Source organism: Pelecanus crispus, chromosome 12 (genome assembly GCF_030463565.1).
Source record: "Pelecanus crispus isolate bPelCri1 chromosome 12, bPelCri1.pri, whole genome shotgun sequence".
Lineage (NCBI taxonomy): Eukaryota > Metazoa > Chordata > Aves > Pelecaniformes > Pelecanidae > Pelecanus > Pelecanus crispus.
Genome location: NC_134654.1, coordinates 6,374,729 through 6,390,882, shown reverse-complemented (window position 1 = coordinate 6,390,882; position 16,154 = coordinate 6,374,729). Strand labels below are relative to the sequence as shown.

At 60.5% G+C, this 16,154-nt stretch overlaps 1 protein-coding gene across 2 annotated transcripts in view; it reads right to left on the bottom strand.

Moving 5' to 3' along the window:
- Positions 1-16,154, bottom strand: part of SMG6 (SMG6 nonsense mediated mRNA decay factor) — a 114,586-nt gene that overhangs the window by 4,244 nt on the left and 94,188 nt on the right. Inside the window, exons 14-16 of one of the 2 annotated variants that reach the window (XM_075719674.1) lie at positions 12,926-13,102; positions 9,619-9,768; positions 2,135-2,288 (exon numbers count right to left, since the gene is read on the bottom strand). In XM_075719674.1, coding sequence (XP_075575789.1) covers positions 2,135-2,288; positions 9,619-9,768; positions 12,926-13,102 — 481 coding nt within the window. The remainder of the gene's footprint in view (positions 1-2,134; positions 2,289-9,618; positions 9,769-12,925; positions 13,103-16,154) is intronic. The other variant, XM_075719675.1, reaches the window with a different exon arrangement.

Below are 16,154 nucleotides of genomic sequence, written 5' to 3'. Positions count from 1 at the left end.
TTCCATGGTGAGACTGGCACTCACTGTCTGGGTATTCAAATTAAAGCTGCATGGAGCTGCTTTGCTCTTCGCTGGCCAGGGACTCTTCTTGCTACCGACCTGATGCTGCCATTTCCACACAATGCACGGCTGGGCCCGGGGGTGGGGGGAGCCATGCAAGAACGGAACATCAAACAGGAAAAGCTGGTATTCCCTCCCGAAATCCGCCTTCCTGCTTCCAAGCTAAACAGGCTTCAAAGGGGAGGCTTGTTTGTGCTTCTGCACCAGGCCTGGCTTCTCCATGGCGGGGTCAGCCTCAAGGAGCACGGAGCAGGTTAAAGAGCAAGAGAAACAAACCCAACGCGAAGCCGCGCGCTTAACCCCTTGCTGCATCCCCGGGAAGAGTGGGGAGGAGAGCCCCGTGCGGGGGGAAGGGCACTGCGCGTGTCTCTGGTCCGGGGATGGGGCACGGCACCAAGGCCTCTGTCCCCAGCAGCCACGGGCCCCCGGCTTACCCCGGGGGATGGGTTCCCCCTGCCTGCACTCGGGTCTCAGCACTGATGGCTTTCCTGGGGGACGAGGGGAAATCTGACCAACACCCGGCATGGAAAGGGAGTCGCTGGCTTCAGGGTGCTTCAGCGGTGGCTCGTGGCAGGCAGTGGGAGATGGGTTACTCTGTCTCCCTGTGATGGTCTGTGCAGGGAGGCAGCAGGGCAGGAGAGCGCTGAAGGTGCTCAGTCACTGCTGCTCCTCCTGCCTGCGGCAGGGCAGGCCAGGCCAGGCTTCTTTTGCAGGTTGAGGGCAGCAGCATCTTGGACAGGGACAAGGAACCACTGCCCCTGGATGGGGTTTGGCTGGAGAAGCCACAGGAGCGCACCAGGAGGCAGGGCCACAGCTCCAGGGCAGGTCCCAGCTCTCTCAGGTGTTAACAAGCTCCACAGCCCCCAGGGCTGCCCAGGCTCTGCTGGTGCTGCCGGCTTCCTTCCCTTCCCTTCCACACAAAGCCCTGGCACTGCAGCGCCAAGCCACGGAGCTCCCTGGCAGCTCCCATGCTGAGCTGGGCAGGCGGCCAGCGCTGCTCCCCCCACCCCAGGGGTCCCGTCCCCAGCCCCAGGAATCCCTCCTGAGCCAGGCTGTTCACCCTGCGGGGAAGGGCGGCAGCTGGACGTTGGCTCTGGGGCAGGTAGAGCTGTCTGCTGGACGCCTGGAGTTGAGAAGGAAGCCCCATAATGGCTTGGAGGGCAGGCACCCCCGCGTGCCGCAGGCCAGGAGATCTGGTACACCTCCAGCGTACACCTCGCTGCCCGGACGCTGGAGATGCCGGTGGGGCAGAGCTGGCCCCCGGCCTCCCAGAACTGCAGCTGGGACCAGGGCTGCAGCCTGTGGGCTCTGTGAGGCTCAGCCCCGCGCCTGCCCCAGCCTCTCCTGCTGCCCTCAGGGATCCTCTGAACGCCAGGTTGGCACTGGGACGCACCGGGTGCCGGGGTGACAACTGGCCAGAGGAGAGCTACCTCCAGCCCGGAGCGCGATCAAACAATCAGAGCAAAGGCATCTAACCAAATCCTCCCGCCACCCTGGGAGACCACCCAGCAGCACAGCCGTTATCTGCCAGGGTGAGTGTTTACCAATAACGGGAACCAGCTTGCTGTTTTACTGCGAGCTTTATAAGGATAAAAAGAAGGGCTGGGCTTGAGCAGCTCTGAGACACTGGGACACAGGCCGGCCATTTGCTCAGGCTGCCTAAGCCCCAGCTCAGCTGGGATAAGCTATCTGCTCTGATTGTTTAACAATTCCTCCTCCTGCTCCCTCCAAAATTCCCTCCAAATCCCATTTAACACCCGCATGCCTCTCCCAGCCCCTGGCACCCCCAAATGCACCAAGGGGAGAGAGGCCCGCTGAGCGCTGTGGGCAGAAAGCTGGCAGCGAGGGAGAAGGGCAACACGGGCCGAAGGAATGTTGGCCGTGGCTGGGACAAGACAGGGCAGCACAGATGCCAGCTCCATCTCCGTTGCCAGCCGGCTGTGGCACGAGCCGCCTGGCCCCAGACCACACAGGCACTGCGGGCACGCGGGGCAGGGAGAGAGGGAGCCGGCACAGAGGGCCAGCCCGCGCCGGGGGAGAGGGGAAGCCCCCACCTCGCGCCAGCCCTACTTACCGATCAGGGGCACCACCAGGATGAATTTCCTGCAGTCCAGCAGCGTTATCAAGCTGCTGAGGTGGTCGATGAAGCCATTGGTGTCTGGGACCAGGAAGACAGGTCTGATCTCCAGCTCCATCTGCCTCATTTGACTCTGGTCTTTCAGCACAGCCTGGAGGAGAAGGACATATGATAAGTAGGACATCAGCCCTATGACCTGTGGACCCTGAGAGCGGAAGATAAGCCTGGCTGGCACGCACGCCTCCCGCAGCAAGGGCATCATGTGAAGGGGACTGGCAGGAGGCTGCATCCATCCCACCTGCACACCTCAAACACCAACTCTTGCAGGTCCACAGCGCACGGGTGAGCGGGATGGTGAAAGCCCCCAAGAGCGCGCTCTCCTAGGAGAACAGTCCTGTTCAGGCTCTGGGGAGAACAACTGGGACTAGTCTTGAAAATGGAGGTGTTTTGGGAACTGCACCATTTATGGGACAGGCAGTTGCCAGGACTATCTGCACCGGTGCCAAGAGACTGACCCTGATACAAAACATTGGGGAGAAAAGAGGGTTGGAGGAAGTGGGTTCTGGGACTCCAGATGGAAACAGCGCAAGGTGACAACAGCAAAACCAAACCAGTTTGGGATACACAAGTCCTGCCAATGGCATCCTAACACAGGGACCCCAAGCTGGCAGCAGGAGGGGAGGTCTGTGGGGCGGGGATGCTTGGCTGAGTATCTCACTGTCCCACACGTGCCTTGCCTTTTCTGACTCCATCCAGCTGGGAAACCAGGTGGGTTCCAGCCCTGGAAATCCACAGTGCTGTCCTTGGCTGAGCCCTTTGCACCCGCTGGAGACCAGAGGTGCTCACCCATACATGGGAAGGGTCTGCTGGGGGCTTACTAGCAAGCCTGCGGGGTTGCACCTGGACCTCTGAACAATGCCAGTTGCCAAAATGGGACCCAAGAGCTCACATACTACTTTCGACGCTATCGAAGGACTTGGGCTCTTTAGTAAGTCACGGGCTTAAAAAACTCAGGATGCTATTCTAGTGCTTCCTCTGCTTAAAAATAGCTTCCCTGGACTCGCTGATGTTTGTTGCCTCTAATAGGAACCGGTCACCCACGGAGTACAGCAGCACTGCTGTGGAACGCATCCACCATGCAAGCCCTTGCGACAGCGGGCTCGCACCCACAGACACGCCCCAGGGACAGGAGGCAACCGCCGACCCTGTTCTGCCCAACGTTATGGGGAGCTCCCCCTGCCTAGGCTGGGGATCTGAACCCTCCTGCAGTCATGCCAAAGCCTCGGAGGCACCCTGGAATGACGAGCTGCATGGGCCAGCAGTGGCCATGGAAAGAAGTGGTTTTTAATCCATTTCCAAGTGTTGTCATCTGGCTTTAAATCAAGGCGACTTGATGCTGCCACCTCCCACAAGTGTCTCCAGGCAAGGCAGCAACCATAACCTCACCACGTGCCTCCCATCCGCCTCCTGGCAGCACCGGTCCTGGGGCCGCAGCTCCCATCGGCCCTGAGGGGAGATGGGCAGAGACGGGGAGGGTGCCAGGTCCCGTCTGCTGCATGGCAGCGCTGAGGTGGCACGACAGCGCAAGGCCAGGCATCCCCCATGGCGCAGGGGCAGCTACAATGGCACCGGAGTCCCTGTACAGATGCTGCCACACGCCAGGTGCCGTCCCTGCCTGCGCTCTGCCTTCACCCAGGGAGGTGCTGGCACTCCCCGGCGGAACGGGAACCCTGTGTTGGCAAGCCCGGCACGGTGCTGCCGCTGCCTCCGCACCATGAGGAGGGTGGCAGGTGGGGTTTCTCCCCAGGGTTTGGGGGTGTGGGAAGAGACGCTTGTCCCTGGGAGGCACCAGGCCCTGCTGAGCTGGCGCTGGTCTCCCAGCAAGTGGTCTCCCAGCTCCACTTGCCACGGAGAGACGGAGAAGGGCTCCATCAGCCAACGCAGAGACCCAGAGCGAAGCGGCACGTCCCTTGTGCGGTGACCAAAGAGGTCGACAGCCCCGAACTTGCAGGAAGTGAGGGGCAAAACCACGCAGCCTCCGATGGGCGACAACAGTCTTATGCGATCAAGGGCTGGCGGCAGGAGGGGACCCCCGCCTGCGCCCTGATACGGTTCCCCGACCCTGGGGCTTGTCCCAGTCCATGCAGGTGACCTCAGGAGCACAGCGCGAGCAGGAAGCTCACCCACCCCTCCGGCCGAGGGGCGTGGGGCTGATGGCGGGAAGGGCGGCAGTACCCTCGTGTGTGGCATTTGCCCCGGTGGCTTTTGCAGGCTGTACCCAGCCGATTCCTGGCAGCCGCGAGCAACGCCTGTGCCGGCCGTCACGTCCCATTCCGCTTGCCGGGCCGCCCGGTGAGAGAAGGACACAGGATGCGCCGGGAGTGAAAGAGCGAGGTCGGCGGGGAGCGTGCCAAGTCCCCGCGCACAGCTCCGGGCCGCTCGGGGAGCCAGAGGGAAACTCGCCTTTGCAGAGTTCAGAGGCCGGCAGCGAGATTTATTTTTGTTTGTGTGAGTAAAAGGCTGCAGAAGCCTCCGGCCAAGGGGTTTCGGGGGGGAGAGGAGTGGCCTGTGATTCATGGGGACGCTGGCTGGCCCAGCGCCAGAGATGAAAGGGAGCCCATGTGCGGGGAACCAGGGAGGCGAGTGCCGCGTTAACCCTTCTGCCGGCCCGTGGGGCACGGTCCCGTGGGGAGGAAGGAGAGAGTGGGGATGCGGCTTGGAATGCCCACGTCTGGGGCCCGGCTTCTGTGCCACCACCACTGCCAGAAACGAGCTGCCGGTCCCACTGTGCCTCAGTTTCCCTTATGTGAAGACAGGGAGATGGTGGCCTGCACGCCCTGCTGGGAGGTGGGGTTTGGAGAAGATCCTGGGGAGAGCGGCGCAGTTAAAACAGCGGAGGTACAGCCTCGCCCTGGCCCAAGTGCTTTAGGATGGCCAAATTTTAGCCTTGTCTTATTGGGGTTAAACATGCTGCACAGCTCCATGGCAGAGTGACCCTGCAGTGCTGGACGTGGCAGGGGACCTCTGAGGCCAGGGCTCTCTGCTCCCCCCGGAGCCAGGCAGCTCCCCACCTCCTGCCTCCTGCACCCGCAGGCTGCGGTGGTCAGAGCTGCTCCCACCCCAGCCCCCTGCCCAGCTGCCTGCTCCGGCCATGGGGGCTTCTCCCAGGAGCTGGGCCGGAGCCGAAGGTGGCTCCCCCGGCTGCCCCAGCTGGTGGCAGCACTGAGATCAGACACTCCTGTGCGCACAGTCCCAAATTCCCAGCTCATCCATCAGCTGGGATCACCTGGGGGATTCCCCGGAAGCCAAGGGCTTCCAGTGTGGACACCGGACCGGCTCCCTGAGAGCCAGGGCCACCAGGAGCTATTTTCTGCAGAGTGCCAGGGAGGAGATCCAAGGGTCTCCGCCACAAGCACAGAATAGGAGGGGGCTCCCCATCGCCCCCCCCCGGGGCTCTGCGCATGGACCCCAGAGCTCCTCTGCCCACAGTGCCAGAGAGGCCCGGAGCAAAAGCCTGGCAGAGACGAGTGCCCCACCACCTTTGGGACGGGTTGTACGGGGCTACACCGCTCTGCCAGGACAGACAGGCCGTCACCATCCTCCTACCACTTCTCCTGCCCCGACCTGCTCTCCAACCGCGGGGGCACCCGGTGCCGCTGCCCCTTCCAGCCCCGCATGCTCCGTGGGGATCGGAGGCGGATTTTCCAGGGCCGAGAACAATGCCTCTCTAGTTTCTGCTCGAGGGCTTCCTCCTCCCAAGGTTCGTCTCCAGCGTCTTCCTCAGGAGTAAACGTGCCCCGTGCCTGGTAGCAAACCGGGGCCGCCGCCGTGGCGGAGCCGCCGTGGGTGGGTGTGCGTCTTCCGCAGCCAGCAGGCACCCGCTCCCAGGCAGGTGCGTGTCGGCGCGTGTGCACCCGCGGCATTGTTCCTGTGCGCCGAGGAGAGCGTGAATGGGATACGGCTATATTTAGCCACTTACTCACACTACCGCCACAAAGGAGCGGCTGCATCTTAAGGGGGCGGCCGTTCTGTGGGCTCAGAAGGGACAGGAGAGCGGCTATTTTGGGAAGACATGTCATAATTGGCCGCCCCGGTTAAGCTGCTTCTGTAATGCTGAGCAAAACAATAGCAGCATCCAGAGGAAGAGCCTGTTATGTTTCAGGTGGGATGTTTTCAACCGGTCAGGAAACTCGACCGCTCCCAGCGCACAGCGGCGGCACAAAGGACAGGGGACGCTGAACAGCATGGACCAAGGGCCCGGCCAAGCGGCGTGGGCGGCTGGGAGCGCGCGGCAGGACCCGGTGTTGGCTGGGGACACAGCCCTGCCAGAGAACGCTGCCTGCCCCGGCAGCACTGCTGCCGCCTCCTCTTTTCCACCTGCCTGCCTGGCCTCTCATCCCTCCAAATATCTGGACGGCACCCAGGTATGTGCTCTTTCACCTCGTCCCGCCGCATCGCTGCTGTCACCAGCCTGTGACATGGGGCTGGACGGTGGCTCCGTCCCAGTCTGGGCAAGCGGTGAGGGCAGAGGCAGGCTGGCAGCAGAGCCAGGGAGCAGCAGCCACCCATAACCCAGGGCCAGGCAGCAAAGGGCTGCCTCCTTGCAACCAGGGCTGCCCAGAGATGCAAGAGACTACGACCTAACCCCGCTCTGGCCCATCTTCCCCCCTCAAAGTGATGGTTTTGGGGTCCAAGCTCATGTAGGGGGCTGAGGGCCACCCCTGTTTGCCATTTACCCTGCCTGGACCTGTACTCCCCCAGCAGCTCGAGCCGCAGTCCTGTGCACACCCAGGGCAGGGACCAAAGGAGCTCAATGAAGCCCAAATCCCCTTCAAGGTGTAAACGTGACCCCAGCACTGGTTGTGGTTGGGGGCTACAAGACGGACCCACAGGGCTGCCCTGCCAGCTGACACAGGGTGGGTAACCAGCAGCAGTGACCTTGGGACAAATGTCAGGTGGATGATGTCCAGCAGCATCAGAGCAGGGCAGCAAGAGGTGGGGAGCATGGCAAAGGCAGGGATAGCGTAAGAAAACCTGCTGCGGAGAAGATAATGGATTTAGCCGCGAGAAATTCTCGCAGCTCCCCTCTGGCACAGAGCGCTCTGCCAAGGGATGCAGCGTGGAGGGAGCAGGGAAAACTCAGGGCTGGGAGTGTTAAAACACAGAGTAAGAAAACAAATGGCAAAGAGATGAAGGCTTTGCCCCGAACGCTGGGTCCCTGTCCGCATCATCACAGACTCTACGAGAGGCAGCGGTGGCACCTGGGCTCTCCGGACCTGAGTCGCCACCACCATGCAGGCACAGCCATGCAGCTGTGCCTGAAGAGCTGAGGCTCTCAGCCGCGCTGAGACACGAGCCGCATCTGCTGGACTCCAATGAATACAAGAAGCTGTGGCTTGTCCTCAGGATAATGAAAGGGGGACTCGGAGAGCAGGGGATGCATGAAGCCCTTAGGTGAGCAGTGAACAAGAGGAAGAGGCTGTAACAGGGAAGGCAGAAGGTCCCCAGGTCCCAGGAAACACAAAATCTCTTGGGAAGATCAGAAAGGTCAAGGATCACAGGCCAAGAGAGGGCAATTGGAAGGGATGGATGCTGAGCTGGCTCTGACCTGGCCTCCCCAGGCAGCACTTTCCACCCGAGTTCCTCTGCTCCTCTGTCTCCGGCCGCGCGGTCAGTACCAGGGCAGGGAGAGGACTGGGGCCTGCACACATGTTCTGCTCCAGGCCGTTCCCAGCCTGCTACGGGCTGGATGACTTTACCGAAGCCCCAAGGACTTCTCCTCCACCCCGCGCCTTCAGACTCCAAGTGCACCTCAGCTCTCAGCTGTGCAGCCCCTGAAGCTGCCCACACCCTCATTTTGACCTCTCTCCGCCTGCGAGCATCAGCCCCAGCACGGCTGGGGAGGAAGGGAGGAGCACGCCGGGGGGAGAAAGCCCCTGACAACATCAGGCAGCCCCCACTCTCCCTGCAGATGGGCAGCGGCCATCCCGGGGGGCCCTGCTGCAGCTGGGCTAGTCGCCGGAGCCGGGATCTGCTGCACGCTGCCCTCCCCGAACATGTGCAGTTCCTGTTTGCTGTGTCTGTACAAGGCAGTGGGAAGTGGGGAATTTACTTACACCTCCCGCTTAACAACCCTGGGAGGCTGGAAGGCTTCAGGCCGCTTTAATTTACAGCCCATCTCTCCAATCTCTCACTCGTTCGCTGCTGCTTTCTTCCTCCTTGTATTAATGTGACCCAGGTACCTGCCAACAATAATGGACTCTCTTGCGGGGGCGGCCCCTCCCTCCCGGCGCAACTTCTACCTTCGCCTTGATATGAATTGCTCAAAAATTCAAATGAAAAAAGAAAAAAGGCGAAATCTGAAAGGTTGGGGTGGGTTTGGAAAAGCGAAGCGCAGTGGTTCTGGGCCCAGCGCCAGTAGCCGGAGGGTACACATGTGCACGCTCTCCCAGTAGGGCCTTCAGCAGCCCTGTTTTACAACCACCTCGGCACACACTGCAGAGTTCACGCATATGGCCAGACAGATGTGTCTGGCTTAAGTTCAAGGCTGGAAAATGAAGAATTATGGAAGTGAAGGGCCCTGGGCATTAGAGAGGGCGGAGGTGAGGGGGAGGGGAGCCAGGGAGAATTTTTCCTCTGCTGAGAAATCCTCATCTGGGCTGCGAGGCTGGAGGAAGAGGGGTTGCGAGCAACGAGGCAGCCAACAGCCATGCATGTGAGATTGCTCTTAAAGCAACAGTGTGCACCGCCAGGCATCCACTCCCAGTCCAACCAGTTTACTTCACCAGCTCCCACTGGAAAACACGCTCAGATCAGGCCAGGGCCAGGACAGGATCACCTGTAGCCCGTCTGTTTGTTCCCATAACGATGGCAACACTTTGCAAGCAGCGCTCTGGCTGCAGCAGCCGTTTGCAGACTATTTTTCCTGCCGCTGGCTCCCACATGAACTCTGCCGTTCGCGTCCCACCCTCTCCCCCGTCTGCCTGTGCCCTGCTGCACAGGAAAGCTGATTTCTCGCTGAACCTCACTGCCATGGAGCGTCTGCCTGGGGCGGGGGGACAGCTCGCTGCCTGGCACCCACTGCACTACGGCCGTCAGCTAAAGCGCTCCCCTGCCAGGGCTCCTGGGTGTGCTGGCAGCTCCATGGAGAAGCCGTGTCTGGCTTCACAAGGGTCCCAGGAGTCCCCGAAACATTCATCTCAGGGCCTGGGAGGGCAGAGCTTACTCTGGGTGGGGACAGCAACACCGATTTGGCCCTTCCAAAGGGCCAAAGCTAAGCTTGCTGCTGGGTTTCGCAGAGGCAGCGCAGGGCACCTACACCCGGGAAGCTCAAGGTGCTACGCGACATCCAAGAGGCCATTGGAAACATGGCAGGGAAACAGCTGCATGTCATCGTCACAGCGAGGCAGGATCAGCCCATGTACCAAAGCAAAGCAGCTCCTCAGCCAGCTTGGGTGCTGCAGTTGCACAGCCCGTCCTACCTGAATCTTGTCTTGACGACGCTGCTGCTCAGCCACTTTCCTGGCCAGGGCTTGCTTCTTGGCTCTGAGCTCCTTGATGTCCATCTCTCCCCCGCTGACTTCGGCCTCAGAATCATCTTCAAATGCCTCAATCCTCACATCATCTTCCTTCTTCCAGGAAATGCAGAAAAACAAAAAGCAGGAGAGAAGTCATTGTAAGGGATGATGGTGGCAGGGACCGTGCTCGTTCTGCTCTCCCCCTTCCAGCAGACAGATCCCTGCCAGGCACGGTCCATCACACCGCTTGCTGATGGGCGACTGACTATTTCTAAACATTCAAAAGAAGCAAGCAAAATAAATAAATAGTAAACATCCAGGAAATGACAAGGTGAGACAGTGGGCAGCGTGATGAGGGAGGGCAGCGACCCGGCAGGGCAGGGGCAGCCCTGCTTAAAGCTCTGTTCTAAAATCAAACTCCCTAGCCTTGGAAAACTCTTCCCACAACCCTGGGTGAGTCACTGATGCTTTATAGGCTTCAGTTCTGTAAAAACATGGTATTTCCCTGTCTCTCTGCTTTGCCTGGCTGTTCGGGCTGCCCATCCCTCAGAGTGAATGCTGCTTCTCCCCACCTGCCTGCACCGGGGCTGTGCAATGCTGCTCTAACATTGCTGCCTCATCCCAGGCTAGGCACACAACCTGATCATCTTGACAGGAAACTCAGAGCCATGAACGCAGGAGACCTAGGAGCCCGTTCCCCTTCTCCGTTTTGATCTCTGAATAGGCCAGAGAGAATCCTGCACCCACCCCAAAACTTCCAGCTGAGCTGGAACAGATGTTTTAGAAGGAGATGCTCAATCTTGATTTTAAAGCCCCACATGATGGAGAATCCACTGCATCTCGAGGTCAGTCATTTCAACGGTTAATTACTTCCGCTGTTAACATTTGTATCCTACTTCTAGCCTGCCTTTGCCATGCTCCTGCTGGCCAGGAACCTTGTCTTTGCTGAACTGAAGGGTCCCTGGTTCTTCAACCTCCTGCCCACACAGGCACTTCTGGACAATGTTGTGTCTTCACCCTCTCCTAGAGACCCTCCTCTGGTTCTCCCCACCAGGAGGTCTGCAGACCCTTCCCAGTATGCCAGCACTGCCTGAACTGGAGGCCCCAGAATGGGCCATGCTGTTCCTACCCCAGGGTGAACACTGCACTGGCCTCTCCCTACGCACCCAAATCTCCGGGACAGAGGAGGGTGGAAGGCAGCGGCTCGTGTCCAACTGGGGATCAGCCACAACAACCCAGTTCACCCCCCAGCTTCACTGCTCTCCCCAGTGGCTCCCTGCCCAAAGGGGAGACCACAAATCCCTGTTCCTCAACACATGCCCCGCCAGCAGCTGCCTGCAGGCATGTGCTGCCAATGAACCAGGCTCTGCTGCTGACCCAGATAGCCCCCTCGGCCTGCCCAGACCCCCCTGCTCCCTAGTGCAGTGACCACGGGTCTTCCCAAGCCTTGCCAGTACCAATCTCCCCTTCCCCGCACAAAAGCCAAGGGTTATGATGGGGCTGGGAAGAGGTCCCAGGTGGGACCTGGGCAGAAAGACCTGCTCTGAGCCCCCAGAGAGCTGCAGGGGATGGATCCTGCACAAGAGGATCCCCCGGAGGGATAAGAGCATCGCTACACTCCCTGCCCTGCGCAGGCTGCCGTGGCATGTGTCAGCAGGAGGGACTCAGGCAGGAGCTCGCAGTCTTAATTTAGAACAACCCCAGCACTGCACAGTCGCATACTCAATAATTTCACCCGGACTGCACACCCGCCTGGCCACAGAACCACATACTCTTCTCTCCTTGTGACTTTTTAGCCATGGGAAGGAGGAAGATGGAGCCCTCAGGCTCACTTCCCTCTGCCAGGACAGCCTGGACCACAGGGGATGGGGGGATGCTGCCAGAGGGACAGTGTCGCACAAGGGCCTTGGCGAAGAGTGTGTGTCAGATGCAGATCTGCTGCGGTGAGTCAGGATCCGCTTGCCCAGGCTGGTGGTGGTTATGCTGGTGAGCTGGAAGCTCCCTTGCGCTCAGAGCCCAAGGAGGAAGCTCCAGGGTTGTGCAACGAGCTCATGCAGAGGTTCCCACAGCCGAGCAGAGACTGCGGGGACAGGGCAGGAGGGAGCTATCCTCCATCCCGTGTTTGTTCCTAGCAGAAACTGGAGGGACTAACCCAACAAGAGGAGTGCTCCAGAGAGCAGGAGCATCCCTGTCATGACACCGGGTGGAACCTGAAGATCTTTCCATATCACACACTCTTGGCAGCGTCAGCCTGAAAACCTCCTGCATTGCCTCCAGAAGAGGACAAGGGTCTGGGTCTCCCACCTTACAGAGACATCTCTTGCTGCCTGGGGTTTTGCTCTGAGCCCCAGGACAAAAAAAAAAAAAAAAATCACCTAAAATCTGTCCCCTGTTCAGCCAGAGCCAGGTGCTGGGACGAGGATGGTAGCGAGCACGTTCTTGCTCCGGGCTTCTCCGGCTGTCAGCTCCCTGGGGTGCACGAGGCCACGGGCCACCCAGCGCCGGCAGAGGCAAGGCGCTGTCCCCTGCACGGGGCAATACCCCCACTGGCTCTGCAGCACCCGGCCCCGGCGCAGGGAGGGGACCCGGAGCGAGCCTGGGCAGTGCTGGGCCACCCAGCTCCCCGCTCCCAACGCCCCTGTCCCTCTCTCCTGTTTCCTTGGCCTTTCCAACTGCAAGATTAAACAGAAGAAAAGAGTCAACCTGCAGAGCGGCTGGCAGGGCCCTTAAACACACACACGGAGCCTGGAGTGAAGCAAGGCCTACAGGAACAAGCAAGGGCAGAAAAACAAGAGTTGAATTCCTTAATCACATCAGGATGTGAGAGGCAGGGGAGGGACGGGGCGCCAATGTCAGCTCTTCCTGTACGTGTGCTGGAGGCTGGAGCTCAGGCCTCCGCCGCAACGAGCTCCACGGCTATAAACTTGATCCTGAAGCTGAACCCTGACACCCCCTCGCCCACCTCCTCTCCCGGGGCCGCGGCGCTGCACGTTATTAAAGCTCCCCCCGCTTCGGGTATGAAAAAGCAGCATCTGGAACTCATAGCAGCGCGCGAGATAGAGGCAGGCGGGTTGGACTGGCAGGAAAGGGCATGAGCAAAGTACACTCGGGAGACAAGGGCTGTGCACCATTTGCCCCCCCCCTGCCTCCCCCCATAAAATGCACACGCAGCTACGCCGGCTATAAATAGCGGGAGCTGCAGGGCAGGCAGAGGCTGGGCCCCACAGGGGTGATTCTTCCTTCACCGAGGCGCGCTCTTCCCGCACGGTACCTGATCTTCCAGTTGTTTTCCCTCTTGGCTTCCCATTTCCTTTCCCATGGCGTCTGGGACGGGTGCCACTGACACATATTTTCCACCCTTGAATGCCAGCAAAGGCTCTTCTTGTCCACAAAGGGCTTCCAGGAAATACTTCAGAACTGTGACCCTCTTGCAGTCGGCTGCAATAACCTACGGGGTGAGGACGAGGGGGTTGGGGAGAGGGAAAGGAAAACAAAGTCAGTGTAAAGGGGAGGCAGATGGGCAATGGCCAGGGGGAAATGTTCAGGGCTATAAGGCCCAGTGGGGACACAGGCGACACTGCACAGCACTGCGGGGATGTGCGGGGTGCCCCTCTTCCGAACAGGAATGGAAGGGGTTTGCCCATGCCTTGGAGCCCCCTGTCCCCAGGGAAAAAGAGGCAGGCGAAGTCAGCACCGATCTGTGTCCTGTCCTGCCACTCCGTGCACCCCAGGGCTGCGGGACTGCCGGGGGGCAGCCAGCCCCCTGCCCAGCCTCACCAAATGGGGGGAAGTCCTGCTGAAGCGTGAGAGATGAATGATGTGGCCTGTCCTTACTGTTTTGTTTTGGCTCCATCGCCAGAGTCTTCCCCCCCCCGCCCCGAAAGCTGAGGAAGGATGCAGGTGCGAGAGCGGGCAGGTGGGGGCATTTGAGAAAAGCCAAGCCCCTCCTCATCTCCAGCCTGACCCCATCCCATGGGCCCATCTCACAGACCAACTGGGGAGCCCCGTCAGGGAGGCTGGGACGGATCTGTCCAGAAGGAAACTCAATAGCTCGGGTAATTATCCAATTTATGAGGCTCTCAAATGGAGTTTCCAGAGTGCGGGAGCCCGGTGCCTCCACGGCCCCGTCCCGTACGGCACAGCCTCCGCTGGCGCCTCCACCACGACCGGCTTCGGCTCGGACCTCGTCCCCTCGCAGCAGGGCTCTGCACCTGCAGAGCTCTCCCCCGGTGCTTCCTGCTGACCGGCGTCACACCCGGAGAGCAGCAGATTTATAGGGAGAAAGTCAGCAACCGGAGGCTAGAAGTGCTACGCGCTATGGAGACAAAGTCCGCGGTGATGCCCGAGCTCCTCCTACCCCCGCAAACTGCCCTGGTTTTGCTCTGCTCGTACAGAGCAAAGCAGCCTCAGAGCCCCCCATCCCAAAAGGGTCCCCGCAGGCTCCCAGGACCGGGATCCCGAAGCCGAGGAGAGGGCCACACCCCATACAGGTGACTCAACCGGGCGCCTCGCGGCCAGGGACGCTGCCTGCTCCCACCCCGCATGCCCACACCGTGCCATACCGATGCCGCACGCCCCGGCCCCGGCTTGGCAGACACCGGCTCGTCACCCTGCTGTGCCAGCAGCGGTGCGTGCCCTGGACGGGGCTGTGCCGCGGCGAGCCGAGGGCTGGCAGCGGCACACGGCCCTGCTGCACCAGGCTGCCGTGAGAGGAAACTTCTGCTCTTCCACAACGCTGCCAGTTTCCTCTCTGCGGGCTAATTTTAACCACCGTGTTGCTGTAGTGCGTGTCAAAAACCTGACCCTCCTCTGACCTCCAACCTCCCACCCCGGCTACTGCCTGAGCGAGGCACCCTCATGCACCAGCAGCCGGGGCCGCCTCTGTTTGAAGCTGCCCCCCTGGGACCCCGTGTCCCCCCCGTACCTGCACTGACAGGCTGAGGGGGAGGAGAAGACCCTTCCTCCCCACGGGAGGCAATCGCTGCTGCGGAGAGGGGGTGCGAGCAGGGTGATCGCAAGAATGTAGTATTTCAGGGAGCAAGGGACCCGTAACCACCAATTCTGCTCCTACAAAACGTGTCCTATGGGACAGAGGTGAGCAAAGGACAAGGTGACGCAGGCTCAGCAGCCCCAGAAGCAGGTTGGGCTGCTGGGGACCCTCTTTCCCGGGAGAGCCCTTTGCTGCTCAGGACATCCAGCCAGGAGCAACCCCATCAAGTGTCACTGCAGGAACATTTCCATCCTCCTGGCTCTCCTTTAGGAACGATTCTGAGCAGGGGAAAGTCAGAAGGAAAGAGAACAAGAGCAAAGCGGGAATGACTGTCATGGGAAACATCCCTCCTGAGAGCTCTGGGCTGCGGTGGCCCCGGGGGAAGTGGTGGAAACCTCACCGCCTGCTTCATCCCCTGCAGACCGGGATCCTGAAGCTGCGGAGACCCGGCCCGACTCACACGGGGTGACTTCAGCCCAGGGATTTTCCACTCCTGGTATCTGCAGTTCCCTTGTGCCCAGGCTGCTGGGCGAGCCAAGCACCCACCACCGCCGGCACAGTTGTGGGGATGTGCCTGTGGCAGCACCGGGGGTTGAGCCCCGCTGCCAGCAGCCATGTGCTGGGCGATGCCACGATGCGGCCGACAGCAGCAGCATCGGCGAAGGGGATGCAGGAACTGTCTGGCTAGGTGGGGAAGAGATGGGGACCCCATCCTGACACCATGCCCAAGGGATTTCTCAAGACACCTCTAGAAATAAAAGCCATCGCATCTAGTTTAGGACCCATGAGGTTTTCATGTACGCATGAAGGGCTGGGTGCTGACACAGCTGCAGCGCAGCCATCTCTGCACAGCAAAGGCTTAAATCTCGCTGTCAGAGCCTCCTGGATTGGGAATGATCAGGCATATTGCAAAACAGCTCCCTTCACCCCTGGCTTAGGCTGGGGACAAGGGAAGGTGGGTTCGCTCCTTCCTTCCCTGAAGAAGAAACAAGTAGGAAACACCAGATTTCCTGCCAAGCCAGCACAGCCCGATGCTTAAATTCAGCTCATCTGCTGGGGAGAAAAGAGCCCAGCTGAAGGCCCATGACATAATGCCACAGCAACTCGTCTCATGAACACATTTTTCCAGCCCACATGAATGAAAAACAGGGAAGGAGCAAATGCTGTGCACATCTCCGTCACGTGCAGCCCTGCTCGAGGAGGACACGGCAGAGCCCCAGGCTGCCGGCAGCCAGGCCGGCCCTGCCGCGGGGCAGCCCAGCCTCCGAGATGCTGGGAAAGAAGTGACCTGTGACTGGTACCCAGGTCTCTCTCGAACAGCGGAGCGGGACCTTGTGTGCCGCAAAAAAACCCGCTTTTGTCAGAAACTTCCTGTTTCAGAGTGGAAATGTGAGTGCCCACGGCGGCGCCGGGATGCCCAGGGCAGCAGGGACAGCCGCGAAGGTGCTCACCGGGTCACGTGGCAATTCCTCGCTGCCGGAGCGGAGCGCGGTGAGGACGCCAGGAGCCG